At 31.0% G+C, this 23,928-nt stretch overlaps 1 protein-coding gene across 4 annotated transcripts in view; it reads right to left on the bottom strand.

The window, feature by feature from the left end:
- Positions 1-10,465: 10,465 nt before the first annotated feature.
- The window catches only part of LOC119638334 (maternal protein pumilio), a 421,934-nt gene continuing 408,471 nt past the window's right edge, over positions 10,466-23,928 (bottom strand). For all 4 annotated transcript variants that reach the window (XM_038035068.1, XM_038035069.1, XM_038035070.1 and 1 more), the window contains 4 exons: positions 13,207-14,460; positions 11,992-12,160; positions 11,297-11,911; positions 10,466-11,152 (listed from right to left, as the gene is read on the bottom strand). In XM_038035068.1, coding sequence (XP_037890996.1) covers positions 11,083-11,152; positions 11,297-11,911; positions 11,992-12,160; positions 13,207-14,460 — 2,108 coding nt within the window. In that variant the 3' untranslated portion in view covers positions 10,466-11,082. The remainder of the gene's footprint in view (positions 11,153-11,296; positions 11,912-11,991; positions 12,161-13,206; positions 14,461-23,928) is intronic.

The following is a 23,928-nucleotide window of genomic DNA, read 5'->3' as shown; positions in this document are numbered from 1 at the left end:
AAAGACTTAATAAAAAAATTTTTCATAAATAATAAAAAAAATTGTTCGTACCTCTTACGGGAGCGATTAGTTACATTTGTCTGACGCATAGGAAGATGAAAATGGGAAATTCCAGAATAAAGTTGATATAATCACGATCAACGCCGATAAGAAAATCTACTTAAGCAAGTCTCTCAATTCTGTTATTGGTTTGTCAAAATCACAATTATGATCCCAAAATTTTCTTGCAAAACAAGTTTCCACAACAGGCTCTGAAATCGAAGAAAAACATCAATGACTTACGCTTGCAATTATCATAAAATTAATGGTCGTCTCTTTTTTCCTAAAAGGTTGTACTCAAAATAGAAGCGATTCGAGCTTAGAGACTCTAAGCGAGTCGTAAACTTTCTCCTTAATAAAAACTCGGAATTAAATTTAGAAAATCAAGCCAAGAGATTGCCAACAACTGGCAAAATGTTATATCTGAACAAGGCAGGATACGAATCTCTCTTCTCGTCAATTTCTAAAATTATCTACAAAATGTTGCAAAAATCGAAGAAAAAAAGATTTACGATATTGTTCAATGGAATTACACTTTTTAATATCGAGTAAAGTCGATTGCAATTTTTAATTTTGAGGTTATGGCTTTCGATATCGAACAACTTGTAACAAGTAGTGGGATGACTTAATTTGTGAAATTTTTTTCGATATCGAATGAAAAATCTTACAATTTCCTTCTGATCTAAGGTTATTTGCGTATAATTGAACTAATTTCAAAAAGAAATAAGGTGATAAAGACGGCGAAAAGGAAAGGGGATTAGAAGCAGATGTAAAGGACCTTATTTGTTTGTCGTTCTTCTAATAACGGTAAGCCTTAAGGTCAGCAAAAGATGGACAAACATTAAAGTAACGTATTTTATCGACCTTTCATCGCTTAGCTATGAAAAATACTTCATTTTGTACCGCAAAAAAATAATCAGAGAGGGTACCAAAATTCGCTGATTCCATTTAGAATTTGATGCTGATCACGCCTGGCCGCCGGTAACGTTTCGCTGCCCTTCGCGATGAACTTTCCCGGAGGCAGACAAAATATGAAGTATTAATACGGATGGATATGTGAATGGGTCGTAACGGGGGGGGGGAATGTTCTCAAACGCGACGGAGAAGCTTTGCAGTATGCTTGAGATCCCCTTACATATGCATTATAACAGAAATATTTCTGTCTGGTGGATAGCAGAGAAAAAAATTTCATTAGCTGCGCCAGATGTAATAAAACTAACAACATATCTTAAATGACGCAATCAGCTGTCGACACCGGTATAGGGTATACATTGAAGGTATCACAGCATGTGTGTCTTGTACAAAATATTATTCACCTTCTTCGCATTTATTTTTGCACAAATCCGCAAAAAAACTACCCTTAGGAAGAAAACGAAATATAAACATTAAACCACAACAAATTTATATATTTTGACTTATTTTTCCTTAAAAAATTGTTGATGTCAACTATAAGCATTTAACAAGAATTTGGCGTTAAGACTCATTGAAGTCTTCTTCGCTCTTTAAATTATTCACATTGGAATGATAATCATATCACGGAGGCCAAATTTGTACGCACAAACCAATAGTAAATGATTCTCTCATTCAACTCACTCAGCCACTGTTATCATAAATGATAGTCATTCTATACCTTTCTAAAAGAAAGGCGAACTTCATGTAAATAAATACTATTTTTCCTCTTGCTTCTTACTATAAATAGGCATTTTTTATTGCATGTGTAATGGGTTAGTCATTAAATCTCACTAATTTTCTAGTAATAATTTTGTAAACACATCCGTTACTTTAGTTTCAATTTCCAAGCAAAGGGACTAATGTGTTTTAAAGGGAGACAGGGAGCAGTCACAAAGCAGAAAATGCGGATTGACGGAGACATGGCAACGAGCAATTCTTGTTAGGTATTAACGCGTCTTCACATTATTTTATGGTATATGAAATAACACGAAGAACAAAAATTTTTATTCATTTTCAATAATTGCTTGGTTTAATTGAAATTTTTATCATATTAGGGATATTTACTTATATAAGTTAAAAAAGTATTATGGCAATAACAGTTTTAATATATTTAAGAAAATATATAATAGAAATTAATAAAATTGTTTTCTAATTCATTTGTTCGGAAGCAACAGACGAACAACAGCTAGACTGAAATGGAACATATTGTACGTTGCCAGAGTGGGCGTTGCTTTAGGGAAGAGCGATACGTTTTTGAATTATAAGCAGAGAAGAATTTGTTAGCTTTTATCGCATGCGAGATATATGTGCAAAAAACCCGCATGATTTATTTTTCTTAATGTTTTTCTCACTACCAAGTTTGTCTTTCATGCGATGAAAAATGTTTAAAAAACATGGCTGCATTGTTGCATTGCTGCATTGTTAAAAATACAGGAACATGGAAAATTTTTGTTTTTCTGGGAAAAATATAGTACAGTTTTTCTTGTTTATTTAGATAATATGTAAGAAAATTAGTGGAAAATCATTCTGTATATTCTCTTTATATATAACCTGGTATTTTTTACAGTTTTTCTATGTACTGTCATATAACTGATAAGTAAAAGATGTATAGATTTGTGATGTGTGTGTGTTCTCTAGGTACTATCTGTGCTTCCCCTACGAATTGTCTGCCTATTTTCTGCGTCATATAGATAGAGTATAAAAACAAAGTAAAGAATTGGTAGAGTAGATAATACGCAGAAAATGTGCACTATTATTTGTCTACGTGTCTGCTGTTCTCTACGTCATGCAAATAGAACATAGAAAAAATGTAGAACAATACATACGTTCTCTACACCATGTAAACAATGTACAGAAAATGAGAATCACTATTACCAACGACGTGTTAGGTAAAACATTAAGAGAAGATCACTGGAGACGTATTGTATACGTTTTCTCTACGTAAACTCTACGCTCTTTCAATCAGCAGCGATGCGCGGCATTTTCCATGTATTCTTCACATATCTTACGTGTCTTTTGGCCATTCATTGCAAATACAGTTTTTTTATGTTAAATTTTTATTATGATACAATTTTCATCATGAAGCATTTTTGTCGTATGAAGATCAATTTTCGCTACGGGGTTCAAAAATTGCCACAGCCGGTCAAAAGTTTTCATACCAATTTCGAATGCCGAAATAACACTATTTGGCCACTCTTGCCGAGAAATTTTGGAAATTACAATTTTTTTCCATGTAACGACCTTTCAGAATACGGAGGAGTGGTCGAAAAAGTGGTCCAATCTAGACCATTTTCAATAGCGTTCGTCCTTGAGTCAAAATATGCCTCCGAGCTAAATTTTATCAAAATATCTGAAAAATTGCGACATGTAGCTTGAGCACAAATTTACATGGACAGACACTAGACGGATAGACAGAGTTAGATCAATTCAAATTATGATTCTGAATCGATCGATACAATAAGAGGTTGGGTCTATCTTACGCTCTTGTGCGCGTTAAATACTCTGTCCATTCTTACCTCATACATCCTGTAACACAAGTCGTCTAGGATATAATTATTCTTCAATCCTTAGCGAGAATTGTGCGAATCGATTTTTTTGATTAGATAGCATGAAAAATAAAAAAAATTCATTTAAGCATCTCCCATCTATCAAAGAAAAAAAAAAATTTATGAATGCCTTGAAGGAGAGTTATATAAAGAAATGAAAAAACTGCTGTTTTTTTGTTGCTACATAATTAAATCATTTTCTTGTTTTATTTATAAATTTTTCAATGTTTCTTTTGTGTTGGTTGGTAGTTTAACATATAATAATAGTTAGATATAAAATTAACTTCAATTAGAGAATAATAGAATAATAATAATAATAGTGTAATAATAATAATAATAATAATAATAAATTGACATTTAATTATTTATAAAATAAAAAAAAGAGTGTAATCAATATATCGAAAAAAACAAAAAACTTACACTAAAACTATTTTAATTAAAATTCTAAAAATAATTAAAAATATATATATATATATATATATATATATATATATATATGTATATACGCGTGTGTGTCTGTATGGGTGTGTATATGTATATATATTAAATAAATACTAGAGCGAAAGTATTTAAACATTTTCTTCTGCTTTGTTATTTTTTATTAATTATTTAATTATTATTCAACTGCAATGCAACGCAATGCAATGCAATCATCATATGACAAGGAAATGTATGCAAAAAAGCAACTTTTGAAAGTGTTTACATTTTTACAGAAAATGAAAAAAAAAAAAAAAATATAAATAAAAAAGAAAAATATATTTATATTTCAAAATATATATAAAAATTACAGAGTTAGTGTTAAATACACGCGCCCACTACTTATCAGCTTGCAATGCGTGATTTATTATTGGATTGGTTGGTTTTTTTTTCATTTTTTTTATATATAAAGAATATTTATAATTTTTTACATTATGTTCTTGTTTCACTTGTTTGTTGTTGTTGTTGTTTGCATAAAAAACATTAAACTTTACAGTTTCCAAAATTGTTTTAGTAAAATTTTCTTCGATTGATTGGTTTTTTTTTTGTTTTATTTTTGGTTTTTAATATTTTGGCAAAATATTCGCCTTCTTTATGAGATGATTTTCAAATTCAAATGATTTATTATTATTATTTTGCTTTTTTTATATGTTTTTGTCTTTACCTTTTCTTTTCTTTTTTATTTTATTTTTTTTTGTTTTATTATTATTCACCTCTCTGCGTGTTCAAGTGTTAAGTGTATATATTTATTATTATTATTGTTTTTCATTTGTTATTTTTCTTTTTTTTCTTTGTAATAATCGAGTGCAAAATTTCTTAATCTTTATTTTTTTCAATAATTTTACAAAAAATTCTTTTCATTCTTTTTTTTTTGCCTTTTAATTCTACAGATATTTGATTAATTATCGATAATAATAATAATAATGATTATATTTATATGTATATAAAACACTGGCTACAATATCTAGGAGATTATGTATATTTATATATTTGAAGGAGTGGGGTGTTGTTAGGGATGAGGGGGCGGTAGCAAATATACGAGTTTCAGTAATTTTTAAAAAATGTTTTCACTTTTTTTTCTTGTTCTTTTTATTATTTCTCTTTGTGCCGTGTTTTTTTTTTTTTTAGCGTAGAAATGTAGATATTTTTTAAATTTGCTGGCATTGCTTGCTCGAAAGGTTGTCTTTTTTTCTTTTATATCATGAAAATTAACATTTTTTTTTTCCTATTGTTTTAAAAGATTTTTCCCGTTAACAGGAAAAACATTTTTGTTTTTAATTCGCTTTTGCCTAGAAACACAGTGACGCTGATGGAAACAGGTGGGAGATGTGGTCGGGAAGGGAGATGATGGGAGTTGTGTAGAAAATCAATGATTTTACAACAAAAGAAGAATGGATTTTGTACAGAAACACATTGGCGTGGAAGATTACAAAAAACATTTGGAACATTGCTTAGGACAAAAAAGCCTAAAAGAATAAGGAGAGATTTTTATCTTAAAACATGAGACGTGGATAATTGCGATGAAGGAGTTAGTCATTGGGTTCGAAAAACACCATTGTGTAGCAGTAACAATGTCAAAAAGGAAAAGGAAGGGAGACCGTAGGGGGAAAGTTGGGAAGCGGAGCACAAAGCCTTGGAAAGCTTTTTAAATTTCGTGTGATTAAGTTTTGGTTATTTTCTTTTTCTTCCTCTTCTTATATCTACGCATATAGATACAAATATATTCAGATTACATTACATACATATACATATGTATATATAATTACATGCATATATATATACATATATATATAATGTATATATATACATATATATATACATTCTATATATTTCATATAAATACATAATTATTATTTAATATTGTAATTGTTTAAAAAAGTTTTGTGTATTTTTCTCATTCTTAGTTAAGCCCACTTTGAGAGTTGGGTTCTTTATATATTTTTTATTATATTATATATATTAAACGTTATAAAATACATATATTTCAAGAGGTTTTCATTTCTTTTTCTTTTTTTTCAAATTAAATTGTTTTACGACTGACTTATATATGTATGTATGTGTAACTTTATACAAAATAAAGCTGGAAAAAAAATTAATATTATCAGTGCATTTATTATCATATAATCATAAAAAATATATATTGATTGAGTTTCTATAAAAAAAAAAATAGTTTAGAAGACTGCTTTTTTTCATCCAATCTATATATGTACACATATGTGTATATATGTATAAATGTTAGTACATCATATGGGAACTAAGTACGATGGCTTCATATTGCAAAGCGCGATAAGCAATGATATTCTCATCGACGATCTACGGATTAATTTAACTAAGTATGGAATTCGAATAGAAATAGCGATACCACCGCGATCCAATTGTCGATCTGGGAAGAGATCTAGCAAACACAAAATCTGGGTAGAGAAACAAGCAAAGAAATGTCCATTTTGAAACGACACAGTTGCAGGTTTGTACTATAATAATATTGTTTTAACTCTGGTCACCTATTGTAGCTATCAGAATACTCTTTCAAGACTTTGCAATGCAACTGAACACTCCAGCTTTGACGGAGCAGCGGTTTTTAAATCATAGCAGTTGACTTTTGATTCAACCGTTAGTGTGCATCACGGTATGTTGCAATAAAAATGAGCTTAAGCTGGCCGAGTAGAACTTTTTTAGCCTAATGGGCACACATTCACGCATGTGACTACTTTTTAACCACTTACTCGATATTTTATATATTTGACCAGACGCGTAAAGAATGATTCTATTATGTACGTGTGTGTACAATGGTAGCTGATATAGAAGGTCTTAGGTTCCATCTTTTGACGGTTCCGTTGAAGATGGAACTTTACTCTTTAGACTTTTAGCTCTCTCTTCTTCTAATCATTTGAACCCTGACTTTGCTCTGGAAGTTTGTAATTAGTTGACAAGTAGGAATGGAAATTTTCGTTCTACTAATCGAAAGTTTTGCCGACAAAGTATCGTAACTCTACTCTAATAAGGAAATCATTTCAATTATTAAATTTTATGTGAAAATTATTTAAAAAAAAAACTAAGCTTAAGTTGTTATTAAGCCCTTGATCGGAAATTGTTGAAGTTTGGCATGCATTGGATATTTAAAATGAAATTTTTCATTACGTCGATCCCTTGAAACAAACGCCCTTCTCTTGAAATGTGTAGAGAATTTGCTTCTTCTTTTTTTTATACAATTTACTTACATTTTGATGTTATTGTTGTTGTTTGCTTTAAATTTATATTCAATTTACAAGAATGAAAGGGAGAAAATGAGGGAAAACATATCAAAAATAATATTATTTAATATTATACATAAGTAATAGAATTTACATAATCAATTTTAATTTTTAAGAATTTTACTTTCAGTTTCTTAAGATCTTTTCTTCTTTTTTTTTGTTCTTTCATTTTAGCAGAAAACAATTATTGTTGAGATTTATTATTAAATTCGTTTTTTAAGGCCAATCTATCAATTTGGATTTTTTATTTTTTTATTTTTATTTTTTTTTTGCTTTTAAATAAACTTAAGTAAATACGATTGATTCATTTTTACAAATTTTCCTACACTTTTGAAATTCAAAATAAAAAAAAAAAAAAAAAAAACAGAAAATGGAAAAGAAAAACTTTTCTTTTATATAAAAAGTAACTATAATAATTTTACGGAAAAATGAAAAAAAAAAAATTGCAAAATTTTACAAGCACTTCATTTTTTTTACAAAATATTTCACACATGAGCTGCGTTTGTTTGTTTGTTGGTTTTTTTTTATTTTATACAAATATTTAAAAATTTCTTTTTACAGTTTCATTAAAAGATTATTTTTGGTTTCGTTTGGTTGTTTTTAAATTTTTGTCATTTGTTGTGTGTGGTTGGTTGTTTTTTTTTTTATTTTTTATTTTACACAATTACAAGAACAATTTTTACAGATTTTAAAAATTTTACACAAAAAATATACAATTTCTCATTTTTATTTCTTTTTTTTTACTTTATTTATTCTTTTCTGTTTTATACACATTTCTTCTGATATTTCAAGAGAAAGTATCGACAAAATGTACATCACCGTTTACCCATAAAAGACTTGAATTAAAACTTGCACTGTATTCTATACATATGTACCAAACATACATATATACATATATATACATATCTACTCTTTATATATATATATATATATAAAACATGGATGAGAGCCGTAATTTACATATGTTGTTGGTTCGCGATGTGTATACAGAGGTCTTCTTAAAAAAAAAAAAAAAAAATTAATAATAAAAATGGTACATGCATATATATATATATACTTATATATATGTATAAGAATATATATATAACTTATACTTTTAAAAAAGGTGGGAAAATTATGACTGAAATAGTTTACGGTTATAACTAAAATAAAAAGAATTAAAAGAATTATTTTTTTTTTCTTATAAAACAATAGGACACGAGAGTAAATAAAACTAAAAAATTTAAATCTAGCTTATCTGCTTGAGAATGAGAGTTTCTTTCCAGACTTGTATATACTGCGTTAAAAGTATTTATTAAAGTAAGACAAATTTGGTAGAAACATTTTTAGTGGATGAGTGGATAACTGTAAGCCAACATAGAAGCTGTGACCAGCTTGCATTCGCCCTCGCTACATAAAAATTTTTCCGAGATCATAACCGAAAAAAAGGTTTTTCGTTTTGTTTTCCACAAGACAGTGACAACGTTGCGAAGTCTGATTTTTTCTCCTATAAGAAAGTAACGAGCCAGACAACAATTGAAAACAAAGCTTGCTCTACAGACTTATAGTGAATCTTAAGTAGATTCCAACAGACGTGCACGCAGACAAATATGACGATTTCACTCTTCCGATAATGAAAATAGTAAAAACATTACAAAACATTTGTCTAACTTGGGAAGGATTCAGATAAATTATTTTTTCAAATTTAGTTAACAATGAATTTTACATAAACATTTTCCTTGGTTTTCTTAGATCACTTTTTTCTTCTTTTTTTTAATATTGAAGCGAGCAAAAGTTTTTCTTTATAAATAAAATTTACTCTCATGTCGTGATTATTTAAATAAATTGCAATTACAATAAAATTGTTTAAAAAAAAAAAGTTTTTTTTTAAAGAACATTTGTGTACACTCTTCTAAATTATTTAACATTTTCTCTTAGTCTTTTTTTTATGTTTTTTATTAAAATTTTAAACATTATTGAGAAGACACATTATAAAATTAAATTGAAAACAAAAACTTACCAGAACAATCGAGAGAGAGTTAACGAATTTACAATTACATATACCTTTCTTAAAATAGAAACATATTTAGAAATATTTTGGTTTACACATACATACATAGACAATAGTTTTTCCGTTTTAAAAAGAAAAAACATTTTTTTTAAACAAATTAGAAACATTATATAAAATAATTTTTAAAAATAAAATTTAATTTAAATGTGAATATTAAAGAAAAGTTTTAACAAACCGTAAAATAATAAAATTAAAATTCTATATAAATATATAAATGATTGGTTGCTTGATTTTTTCTACATGAAAATACTTGACTTGGAATACAACTCTTGCATTTTATTTTTGCTTTTCTTCTTCTTTTTGTTTTTAAATAATAAGCGAGGACTTTAAGTAAAGATATAAAAAATTTTAAAAACGAATTCATTTAGATGAAAAATTAATTAATAATTATTATGAAAATGGATGATTGTTAATTAAATAATAAATCAAAAAAAAAAAAAAAAATACTCAACTTTACACATAGATTTACGCACATCTTATATATATTGATATATTGAAAGACAAAGTCTTCTTCTTGCTTTCTTTCCAAACACAAATCATTTACAAGACAACTTTATTTAAGTTTAAGAGTAATATATATATATATTGAGTGAGTATTTGCGAAATAAATAATAAACAAAAGTATTTAATTTGAGTGGGGCGAAGAAGAGAGAAAAAAAATAAAAAAATTAAATAAAAAAAAGTATGTTTTGAGTTTTGAGTTGCATGCTTTCATTATTCATGTGTTCTTGCTTGCGTAGTGTTATATTCGATTCGATTTGTTTTAAGTAAGAAGTTTTTTTTTTTCGAATTTTTATATTTATAAGTTATGAGAAAGTTGTAGTTGTAGCTTCTTAATAGATTGTTTTTTTTTTTTTTGTTTTTATAGTTTTTCCTGCTAAAATTTTTGTAATTATTTCGTTATCATCATATTTATCATGTATTACACTACTAACGCTAAACTTTTGTTTGTTTGTTATGAATATTTATTTATATCAAGGGATTTGTTTTTGTTTTATATTTTCTTTTTCTCTATTCATTTTGTTTTGCTTTTTCTATTTTTATTTATTTATTTATTTTTTTTTTTGTCTGCAAAGTAGGCTTAGTGTAATAATAAATTTTTTATTTTTGGTTTTTATAAAAAAATTTGTTAATGAATTTTTATAATTCTCTTTTTTTTTCATATTCTTAATACCAAAGTAACAAACATTTGGATTCCTTAAGATTTTCTTATACGAAAGACTTGACAACGATTGTTGTTGTTGCTGCTGTTAGATGATAGCTTTTTAATGTTACAATATTTTCCGAAAAACGAACAAAGAAATAAAAACATATTACTCTTATTTTCTTATATTATTTTTCGCTTTTCGTTATTTTTTCTTTCCTAATGAAATGGTTTTTTCTGTTTAAAAGTGAAAATTACACATAAAAAAATATTTTTTTTTTATTACAAACTAAACGTCGTCTTGCCGTGACTGTAAAATACATACATACATACATATAATTACATTAAAATGAAACTAAAAATTATCAAACAATTTCTAGATGATTTTAGTCTTAACGAAAACAAGCAAACATATATATATATATATATATATATATATATAAGCGAATATAAGTAAAATCGGAAAGAGTTACTTATAATGATCTTGAAAGGATTTTGTAACATGCGTTTAATGGTTTTCACACATCTTCATCATCATTCATCACTCATCATCATCATCATCATCTTTATCACTTTATATATAAAGTAAAATGAAAAGGCCCTTGACTGCCTTCGAGAGCTCCTTTACGTTGCCAAGCTAAGAAGCTTGCTTTTTATATAAATATAGGAATTGTTTGTAGGTGTGTATTCTTTTCTATACAATTAAATAAAATAAACAAAAAAAAAGAGCATTTGAAGTTTACATAAATTACACCATATGGAAAGAAAAAAATGAAAAAAAAATTACGAGTTTTTTAATAAATAATTTTTTTGCTTTTTTTTTTTAACTTAAGCTTACATAACACCGTTAAGAGTGCTACTGCTGGTAGGAGCCGGTGTTCCAATGGGTCCTAGACTATTGTTAAGATTTGCGTTAACCATTGCTGCTGCAGCTGAGATATTATTACTATTGCTGTTGTTGTTACTATTCACTACTGCGAGAGCTGTTGCATTGTTGGCCACTATTGATTGGCCCGCAGAAACAGCTGACGCAATACCATTCTCGAGTACCTGTTGCTGATTATTACTGCTGTTATTATTATTATTATTGTTATTGGTGATATTTGGCCCGGCCACAGTAATAGTTGTAGTATTTGTCGGCCCTGTTAGCCCTACTGTTGTAATAATCGACGTTGTTGTTATTGAATTAGCCAAAGCTGTGGTTATCGCAGCAGCCCCGCTAGTCATCGCTGCACCAGTTGTTACATTCGAATTAGTTATCGGATTAGCGGTCTTCATGAAATATTTCTCCAATTTGGCATTAATGTGCTTCCCATAGGTGTACTTGCGTAAAGCCGCCATATGAGGCTTGATTTTGTTCATTAACTTTTTCAATTGTGTCGGTTCCGACACATCAATCATTTTTTGTACAACATAGTTGGCGTATTGATCCTTCATCATAACATGTAAGGCACTGATGTAATATATTTAAATAAAATCATTTTTAATGTATGTTCGAAAAGCAAAAATAAAAAGGAAATAATATTAACTTACGTATCAACAAAGGTGCAAACTTCATCAATTAGAGCGGTACGTTCAGCTCTGGTAGCATGAGTAACACATTTTTCGACTACATTTGAAGCGAATTTATGCTGAGATAATGCCAACACTTTGCCTCGTACACTATTTATCAAAATGGATTTATCTTCCGGTTTGCCATGCTCTACAAAATTGATTAGATTTTAATTTTATATGAGAAAACCAGAGAAAAAAAGACGAAAAATAAACAAAAAAAAAGAGTAATTTGTCGGTAAAGGTCTACCCGGAGGCACTGCTTACGATATAAACAACGACGAAATAAGGTGCGCATATGTCTCATAATTATAATTAACTCAAACCAAAAAAAGAAATTCTACAGCTAAAGTAGTGCTGCTCATCACCCAAATAAATGAATAATAATATATTTAAAACTTACTAGCAGTCTATGCCGATTATCACTAAACAAAATAAAATCGCACTTCTTACATACATATTTTCAAAAGTTATGGGTGGCCTCTTGACCAGATTTGGTGATTTTCCGAGTTTGATATAGCGATTTTCCTAAAAAAAAAAGAATGTAATCCCGTCCATTCCATCTAAAATTGGGAAAAAGACGAATTTATCAATTCTTCTCGATTCATTGATACAACAACCAAAGTTGATTTTTGTATATGGCGGAGGTATTCGAATTAAAACTCTACAATTTTGAGGACACAATTAATAATTAAGAATAAAGGATTATCATTCCTTTCTCCTTGCGGTACAAGGAAATGGTAAGTTTGTGCCGATGTATGCAGCATCTAGAAGGACTTGAGGTAGACATACAAATTGTTATACTGAAAGTGATTCTTAATCGATCTAAGCTTATCTGTTCGTCTCTCTATTTGTCCGCGAGTCTGGTGTTCAGCCTACAGATCGCTATTGAAAATGCTGGGCGTTGTCCTACTGTTTCCTTTATTATTATTCTTATGTCCAATTGGCTAATTTAGTCCATTTTAAAGGTCACAGAAAAGTTTCCTTTTGTTGTAGTCTCAACAAGATTGCAAAACATGAGATTCGACGGACAAATGGGACTACAACGAGTTCTCTAGTCAAGCTGTTTAAGAATACACATCATATTTGGGATCTTTGATGCATAATTCTGTGCACTACAAATATTTAATGTAAATATCGTAAGTCGCCGTCTAATGGATATAAAAATATTTTTTCATTATATTTTTAGCTACTTACCCAATACATGTTGTATAACATAATTGCCGTATTGATCTTGTATTAATTGTTCAGTGTGTTCGTGCAGTTCTTCCAGTATGGGTTGCGTTTGCTCTGCTGTACAATGCTCTAGTATACGTTGAATGACACGGCATCCATATGGATGAGTGCTTAAAGCATACACTTGACCCTTGAAAGCATTAATTATGAATTGCAAGGCTGAAGGATCAACACATTCTATACATTTTTGCACCACATGATTACCATTCTGATCCTTGACGCATTTCAGTACATTACCATCCAGTTCACGTACGATTTCCTGTTGTTGCTCAGATGAGATGCTTTCCAATGCTTTTTGTATAACGCGACAACCGTACATTTGCAGAGCCAATTGCAGTACATGACCTTTGACCTGCATGCCTAATGTGTTCTTTTGTTCGGGTGTACCGAACTCGAAGAACTTTTGTATAACATAATTACCAAAAACGTCGGTCATAAGACTGTAGGCAGCACCTAAAATTTCATTGAAGACCATTTGTTTTTCGGCTGCTGTAGCCCGTTCCAATTTTTGTTGTATGAAACGTGAACCGTGCTGGTCTTGCGAGAATTCGACAATGTGATTGGCTAAGTCACGCAACTGTAAGTTAGGGTAGCGTTGATTGCGGAAATCTTCCAGCAAACGTGAACGCCCTGGTTGCGGAGCACCGCCAGCAGCGGCGGCTGCAGCTGCCACAGCTGCGACCCCAGCAGCTGCTGCTTGACGAGAAGAGACAGCAGCAGCAGCGGCCGCGGCAGCAGCTGCAGCAGCAGCAGCGGGTGTAGCGCCCGGTATAGCTAAATGTTTGGAGAACAATGAACTGTTTGAACCGAACATATTATTGGCAGCAGCCGCTACAGCCGCAGCTTGAGCAGCAGCAGCAGCTGGCGGTAATCCAACAGCCATTTGTTGACGATATTTTGTCTCGGCACCAGGTGCACGATTGGTCATTAGGCACGATTGTGGTGGAGGTGGCGGAGTAATGGCAGCTCCAATTGGACTCGCTGATGCCGTGGCTCCTAATGTACCATAAGTGTTGGTAACGGCTCCTGGCCATTTACGAGCGGCAGCAGCTGCGGCTGCTGCAGCAGCTGCTTGAGCCACTGTTGTCGATACCGCGTTACTTGCTGCAGCTGCACTACTGTTGGTATAATCCATGGCAGAGGGACTAAAGGCAGATGTGTTGCGATCAAAGGAATCACGACGTCCGGTCAACGATGATGTATTTAAGGCCAGACCTAAAAAACGAAACATGATCATAGGAAAAGAAAAGACACAAAAATATATATTACTGAAGGTAAACAGAAAGGAAAAGAAAGAGAGAAATACGAAGAGATATTTAAAATCCAATAAATTAGCCTTAATATTAATATAATTATGATTAACTGACACCTTTAATCGTGCACAGGGTACATCATTTTTGCAATCTAAAGCCACTGAACAGGCCAAAGGACTTACAAGTAACAGATAGAAGAGAATGCTACTAGACAACGCAAGCAAAAATTCATTGCACCTGTGAACGGTCACGTTTTTTAAATTATGTTCTAAAGTATCACACAAACGCGTTCACCCAGCTATCTACACCGAGATTAAGACACTTGAACACTTGAGTAACAAATTTTTACAAATACCATTACGGGTATGAAAGTAAGAGGACATTGGCCTTACGTTTATTTCATTGCTGTAAGCGCACGTGCACATACGTAACATATATTTCAATTAAGACATCAGAGCCTTCGGTAAAAATTTTATGTACATTTATTTCAACGTAGACCGCCACCACCACTACCCGGCTATAATTGAACGAAAGTAAATTGTATTACAGTTGTGTGCGATTGTTATTGTTGCTGCTGTTGCTATTGTCGTTACGGGTTTGGAGCCAATGAAACGCAAAAAGAAAAAAAAAACAACCGGAAATTCTCTAAAGTAACGACAACAGTAGAATAAAGATTTGTAAGCGAGATAGCAATAAAAAGCAACGGGAACTGAATACGTAAGATAGAAACGAAGGTAAACCGCAAAATAAGATTAAAGTAGATGAAGAAAAAAAAAAGGAAAAAAAAATTAATTGAGATAATTTTTGTTTTCAGCTTAAGTAAAAAAATCGCCGGCTTAAAATGTTGTAATTAAAAAAAAAGAAGAAGAAGAAGGTTTTTCGATATAAGAGCGGTGAGGAGAAAACGAACAACTCTTCAAAGTGAACCGTAAATTTTCAGTTAGCGTTACAAGCAGGCTGTAAATTATGTTTGTTATTTTAAAGAGAGCCTACGCTTAGGCAGTGATAATCGACTCAATTAAATCGTTTATAATTTCTTTTTTCCTTAAAATTCTTAAGGGTGAGCTTTGCTGAAGTCGGTCTAATAAAAATAATCATAATTTAATTAATTAAAAAATAATGAAGAGCTTAAGCTTTATAGGGATGAAAAAATTTCATAGAATTCTTTCTTTTGATTTTAATAACACCAAGTTCATATCTCCTTTTCACAACGTTTTCATGAACTTACTCCACTTTTATAACATAACATATTTTGGCGGGAACATTTAAACAGTTGAAATATTTTTCCATAATTTATGAACAAAAATCATGCTTCACAAAACGCGTACTTTGTCCTTGCCTAAATTTTATTTCGCCTTACATTTCTGCAAGAATCATTTAGCGTCATGTCATAGTAATGTATCGCAGGGATGAACAGGCATTTCAATTTAATTTGTAGTTACTATGCATATGCGTATTTACATATATAAATGTAAATGTGGAGATAGATAAAAGCTGGATATAAGAACTTTAAGTACTCTAGTATACATACACTCACCATTCGTGGATAAGAACTAATTATGCAACGCGAAGGATCGGCAGAGACAAAGTCTAAAGGAGAAAACATCCCGAATTTTTTGGCATATTGAAAGAAAGATGCGGAGGATGAGAGTTAAATTTTATTCAATCAATTCGTCAATTTAGAAAATTTGAATCCCATGGCTAGAAGTTAGAGGGTAAGGAATAGAATTGTATGTAATAATGGATCAACTAAAAAGTCTTTGCGGTTTTTTCTTGACTCTTGCTCCGCCAGTTGCAAAATTTCTTCGACTTTTTCGACCAGAGCGGAATACCAAATATTTCCGGAATTTTCGGCATGTTTTTGCATGTCTTACCTTTTTTATAATAAAAAAATCATCACATAACGTATTTCCTCAGATATTTCACCCATTTTCAAATCAATATAAATTTTTACACGAGGAAAGAATGAGAGAACCATTTTAACAAATAAATGTAAGCTGAAATGTTACTGCGTAAGCACATGTTCGTTTAAGACCATAAGAGTGTTGCCCGATATATAAGCATTAACACCGCCCCGCGGAAAAACGCAAAGACTTTTTATATACGCTAATATTTTCGTGTTGGAAAAGTTTTTTTTCAAATAGATTTTTAGATTCCCCAGCAAATGCAAAAAATAGATCTTCAAGGGTTAAGTGAAGAATAATTGAGAGCAGATAAGATTGGTAATTCGCATTATCTCTGAAAATTAAGGTTAAGTCCGTCCTCATATTTTTTATTTTTAGTATGGATATTGGGTCACAAAAACACCAAGTGCCCCCAAGGCCGTGAAAGGCCGTTTTACAAACGTAAGACAAAAAAAGCAGAGTTGGTGCCAATTTCTTAATAAAACTGTCCCTGACCAAATTTTTTAAAAAGTAGAAAAATAAGAGCAAGTGAGAAGATTATATTCAGCTGCCTCTCTCTCCATTTTAAGAAAACAACTATGATACTTTATAATATTGAATAGGCGTGGTCAATATTCCCAATTTTTGTACAAACATTCTACCAAACAAATATTTTTTTTTTGCTTTTGAAAGCCCAGAAATTCTTATTTATGTAGTATGTTGATGGGCGTGTGCTTTGACCAATTTGGCCTATTTTAAATAACAAACTGCATTCGACGAGAACTTCCACTGTTTCTGCCGGATCTGCATACGGTGCCTTTAATTTTTCGACAAGACAAATGCTCATTATAGGCAAAAGGCTGGACTCGTGTATCTAGATCGATGCAGAATTTAATATTTATCAGCAATTTGTGAAGTCTCTGAAGCTAGAAGATTCCGCAGAAGTTACGACAATATGAACATACTCTCAATTTCTCGCTGGTGAATGCATACAACTGAGACTACGCTGAGAAGAAATTAAAGCATCCATTTTCAACGAATGACATATTATAACATGATGAAAACGTTTTCGCAATTCATGCGAATTAAGTCAAAATGTTTTTCTATTTAATGTTTAAGTACTAAAGTGAAGGGTCTGGTCTGCAGAACTTGCCGTTATGTTAAACATCAACTGCCTGAAACTATGTTACGTTAAATTTACTTTAACACATAGGGAGAAGACTGAATGACATGAACGAACATTCATCAAGGTAAGGCTAGTAGGAGAACGGTAGAGAAAGAGAGAGAGAGAGAGAGAGAGAGAGAGAGAGAGAGAGGGAGAGAGAGAGAGGGAGAGAGTTTACGGCAGGCAATGCAATAACGCATAACAATGCATTAGAAGTGACATTGTAGCGAATGAAATTTTCTTTGTTCCACATCTCTCATGTCGATAATAAACTTATTTTCACCCTCATGCCCAAGCATGTATGAATTTTGCTTTTATGCACATGAATGTTATTCTAAAACATTGTAAAATTTAATGAAAGCACGTGAATATGTTTTTTTTTTTTTTTTGCTTTATTAAGAAAAAAAAATTTATTAAAAACAGAAGTACTCTCTCTCTATACTACGGCACGCAACGTGTCTGCTGCATGAAGTTACAAGCGGTTTTGCTGTTCTTGTTTTAGAAATGTCTGTAAAAGCTTTAAAACCTATCCAAACAAACACAGGCACTCTTATTACTATACTATCTTTATGCATATATATATATATATATATATATATATATTTCATAGTAAGAGAAATTTGTGCAAGCAAAAATGCTTACAGACATCCATACATCCCATATATGCATGCAAATATGCGAATATATGCAAATGTGTGCGTATAATAAAAGAAAATAAAATGTATGCAGTGTAAACGTGGCAAGAGCATGCTTTCATATAACAAATGCTTCGGGCTCTGTGCATTGCGTGGTTCTAATGCAATGCATTATATATATATATATGTACATGTATGTAAGTATATGTATGTATAAAAACACGTGTCACCGTTTTAATTTTAAGTAAAATTTCATAATATTTGCAGAAAAACAAGCTAGAGCAAGCACGCAAAACATTCTGTTTTATAGAGTTGTGATGGAAATTGAACGAAAAAAGGAATTTGTAAAATTGTTACAAATATTATCATAAAATCGGTTTTTGAAAGGCATTGGAAAGGATATAATATTGTCACTGAAAACACTCTCATATAGTATTTAAAGAAAATTAGAAAAAATAAAAATAAATAAATTTCCGAAATATTTTGCCTATCTTTTATGCATTCTCCGAATTTGTTCTTCGAAAACTTTCATTATACTACGCAGCACTTATGCTGCGTGGGTACATTATATGTGTGCGGATGTATACAACACCCACTTTTATTGCTCCAATCGGTTCAGAAAGTGATTCTTGTATGTATGTATGCATATATATATATATATATAGTCTGTCTTTCCGTCCGTTTTGTTTCCTTATATGTCTAACTCCTATAGACCGCAAATCTTTAAGATTTTCTGATTGAATTTGGTACCCTATCCTATTTTGGTCCAAGAGTGTACGCTATTTGAAGCGGTTTGATTCTAACTACTTTTTCAAAAAGGCTTTAAGGAAAGTAGTGTAGGCTATTTGATGATGGGCCATGACCTACTATACTATATATTTTTACGATAGTGTTTGAAAAGCTGTAGCTATTTTGTCAATTGTCAGTGTAATGTGTCATCGTAATTTTATTCTATATCATCGTAGTTATAGTGAATATGGTCAGCAATATTTACTGATCAAATACAAACTTCTTATTCGTTCCATTTCTTTGTGACCAGTCATATACTGCGCATTCTCTGAGAGATAGAGCAAATAAAAAACGAAGTAAGAAAACTATATTCGGTTGTGACCGAAATCAGCATTATTCTAGAAAAGACTAAAACGAAAGAAAAATTTTTTGCTTGAATACAAAATGTCAGACGGACAGGCCTGTTTAACAGCTACTTTGCATATACGGAAGGCAATCGGTAATGAAAAAAGTGGTGTTTGCATAATTTTGGCAACGCAGATTAAAGATTAGTCAGAAATTTCTTTGAAATAGTAGCTGCGGCTTTACAAGCATGCTCTCTATAGTAACTGAGAAACGATTTCTGCGACAAATTCAATTTAGTCGATTTATTCTATGGACCATGTTCGATCGAAAAAAAAGAAGAAAAAATCTCAAAATTTTCGCCATTTGCTTTCAAAACACTTTTGCCTTATTATTCGAAATGCAAAGTTGTGGTCTTTAAATAAATTTAGCGAGAGCTATCACACGTCCATGCGTTTTCATTCTTAAGATCACTAAGAAAAATTTTCAATGTGCTATAAAAAAAATCAATCAATCCTTAAAAATCGTCGGTGTGTTTAGTGAACGCATTTGTGAATGTACTTCGTTCGTCCTTAAGTGCAAAACTTTTCGCTTCTATTTTTCAGTTTTGGCAATCAAACAAATCGGATCTCGGATCCGATGTGTTCATCCATTACAAGGAAATAAAATTATCTAAATTCATTAGAATGGATAAATATGGTTTCTTGTGTAGACAGACTGTATCCATAATAAAAGTGTTGTCAATTCGTATAAAGATATTTTCCGAAATATATCCGAGTTATGCTTTAAATTATGTGGGAATGAATTTCTCCTGTATTTTGGAATTAAACAATGTACACATAAGGTAGTCATAGGTATAAAGAGAATCAACTCAAGCCGGATATAAATAAATCACTTATCTCTTTTCTACTTATTGTAATTAGGTATTATATAATGCATGCATGCATAACATAAGATAGCTTTCAATTTTCCTTTTTTCTTTTTATGATCCATATTGTATTTAAAAATGTTTGACTGATTTGTTTGTGATTTTTTTTCTCTGCAAATAGTTCAACAGAAGTTCTTTAATTTATTTAAAACATTTCGTTATAAATATATATCAGATATTTAGTAAATTTGTATAGAAATCAAATGTCATGATATGTTGTTTTCTTGTCCGTCTTCAGGTATGAGAACGGTAAAAAGTATCATAACAATTAATCTTTCTAGTATGCTTGGATACAATTTGCGTTAAAAGAATACTGGAACTGGAACAATAGGATAGCAAGTGTCTGCACAAAACCTTTCCATTTTTTTGCTTTTTCTCTTTCTTTTTGGGAGGAAAGGAAAGCAAACAAAAACAAAACAATATTCATGTTTATATTTGCGTATGTAGATGATACCAGAAGGGATTTAGGAATCGACTAGACGTTCGTTCTAATATCCTACAGTTGAGTTTAGTTTGGCGGTGGTGGTGATGATGGTGGCTAGGGGTAAAATAGACATTGGCAACTGTAGCAACAATGGCAGCAGCATAAGCTTTCAAATAAAATTCAGTTTGATGCTCCAAGTTACCCCAGAGAATGAACGAAATGTCAGGCAATCAAACTGAGGAGAGAAAGTAAGGAAACAGGAAAAAAAAAACAGAAATATATAGACAGCAGTATTGTGTACAGGTGAAATTTTTCTGCCATTTATTGTTGCTGTTGTTTTTGTTGATGATGCCGTTTTGTATATTATATATTTATATATATATATATATATATATGTATATATACAATGCAAGCAATTGTGCATTGGACTAAATGGGGTTAAAGCAATTTGAAGAGAAAGCAAATATTTGGATTTATTTTGTGATTATACGTAAGTATATAAGTAATTCTTATACTCGAAACAATAGTAACACAATAAAAAAAAAGAAAATAATATATAAAAAAAAAAAAATCTCATGGGTATATATTTAGAAATAACAACAAGAAAAAAACTAAAAAAGAAATTATATCCGGCTTGAGCCGAATCTCTTAACATCCGTCAATACCTTCTGGACCTAAAAATGCATTCGCTTGTTATATCAATAATATATCATGTCGTGTTATATGTAAAATCATATTTGTACTCAACCTGGAAGCGTTTTCTCGTCAGTCTTTCACCGACAAAAGATCAAAGTGTTATGTACACAAGGACAGACCGGCAGATGTATGGACTTGAAAAACATCCATATATAGCATATGTTAACGACAATGAACGAACAAACACCAAGGGTACGCCTTCTCGTATATGTAACACGATGATGGCGGGGAAAAAGTGGAAAAAGAGATAGGGAGGAAGGAAGTAACCGAAGCCGAGAGGATATGTGCACAATCGATATCGGCCAGGTATTTACATTACGTCTACGACCAATTATGATCAAATCGCACTGGAATATGAGCCCGCAAACGTAGTAGACACGACTCTTATGTACTCGTCTGTGCCGAACTTCGAAGGAATGTCATCAGGGATGTCAAATTTTAGAGATTCAGGCGCGAAACCGCTTCGACAGCCATTTTTTGATCTTCTCGTAATTTGCTCTTAAGTTTGCAATTGCTTGAAAAGCTACTAAGCATAATACGAAAGCGTTCCTTCCGTCTTAGCCAGGTGTCGAAAAATAAGATGAAGAGTTCAGTTCAACGGCCCTTGCTGATTAACTGGCACAAAGATGGTGGTTAGCGGTTGAAACTTTCTTATATAAGCCTATCGATACTTTCCCCTTAACGGTACGGGAAAAGCATATGTTATTAGATCGTTTCGGTTATTCAGGGTGATCAGGTATATAAATTTATATATATTTAGCAAATCCTTATGATAGGTGTAAAACATTTGTTACAGACAATTTTAACATAGTACGCACATACATTGTGTACATACACACGAATAATTCACTTATATTAAAATAGAGACGGACAAATGTAACGTAAGCAACTTTATAACAATAAATAAATTATAAGATTGAATAAACAACAAACACAAGAAGAACAACAATAACTGCAATACCATGAATATTATGAATTATTTATTAACATATGTCTCTCTGCGACTATACATTTTTTTTTCTCTTCATTTTTTATTTATTTTTTATTTTCTTTTTTTATTATTATTGCTATTATTTGTGTTGTGTTGCTTTTAGGTATAAAAATAATGAAAAACAAAAAAAAGAAAGCAAAAGAGGAGGAAAAATGGAACAAAAAAAAAAAAAATTTAGAGAATAATAATAATAAACACATTAAATTACTCATACTATTCCTTCAATTTCTACATAAGTAAGTACGGATGCACATATACAGACAAACATAAACTCGGTAGAGGGATTTATGCGTTCATGAACTGCTATTACAGTGGGTGGAAATATGCTTGTATGCACGCATGTATATGTGGTGTGTATATATATATGTGTGTGTCTGTGTGCGTTTAAAAAACACAACCCACAACGGTAAAGAAGAACAAAAATAAGAAGAAGAAGAAGAAGAAGAAAAACAGTTCAACATTATATAAAATTACATTTTAATGTGAAAGTGTTGAGGTATAGTGTTGTTAATGCTGCTGCCGTTGTCGTTGCATTGGTGTGATGTGAATACACCTGCACATCTGTAAACGGGCTACAATCTAATAGTAGTACAAGTTTGGCAACAACATTTTGCAAATGTCCATTAAAGGTGAAAAGTTCCATTTTGTACTCTCACATTCGGCACACATGCATATACACAGCATATATATATATATATATATATATATATACATGCTTACGTACACACATTCATACAAGTAATGTCAATATTTCAACCCAATAATGCCTACAACATAAGGCTTTCGAGTTGTTCCGAATAATACTCATTTAATCGAAAATGAAAATGTTGTACAATGTAGCTTATGTGTAAGTATTTATGTATGTTTTTGGGGGTGCATGTGCATGTGCATGTGTGTAGATGTGAATATGTTATTGTGATTGTAAAACAACAATGACAGCACGTAATTACAAATGTTTGTGTATCGTGTACATATATGTATATATATATATATATATATATATATATATACGTATGTGTGAGCGTGTACCATATATGTCAGGTATCCTAGTTTCTATAAATATTGCATGAACGCACGTATATATGTTTACAGGTATGCACGCGTGCTTGAGTGCTTAGGAATACATTTGACAATTCATTCCTAAGTTCAAATTGCAAGCATTTTGTGATATGGATATGTTTTCGGATTGAGTTGACATGCAAAATCTAACTTATATGGATATGTGTGTGTATGTACTTGTCTATATAACTGGGATTGTTTAGTAAAAGAAAATCAATAAATAATTAAAAATTAAAAGCTTTTGCTCAAAAATATGTGACAAACGCACAGTATACACAGTATATATACATATGCACTATTGCATGTGTGTGTAAATGGATGATGACCAATAATATACACTGTTGTCATTATATCAAAACTAACCGAAATAAAAGTACAAATTGATTACAAAGTATTTGCTTCAAATGTCAATGAGGCTCACGTAGCAAAGCTAAGCTAAGCTAATAAATATTAGAGGATTTTAGAGAAATATATATATATATATATTTGTATTTATTACTAATTAAGTTTACCGTTACACAATTCCGTTTAAAAGCAAAGCTAAAAGGAACAAATTGGCATGCAAAAATTCAAACAAT

The sequence above is a fragment of the Glossina fuscipes genome, unplaced genomic scaffold, assembly GCF_014805625.2.
Source record: "Glossina fuscipes isolate IAEA_lab_2018 unplaced genomic scaffold, Yale_Gfus_2 88, whole genome shotgun sequence".
NCBI lineage: Eukaryota > Metazoa > Arthropoda > Insecta > Diptera > Glossinidae > Glossina > Glossina fuscipes.
Note: the sequence above shows the minus strand (reverse complement) of the source record. Positions and strands in the feature narration are given on the sequence as shown.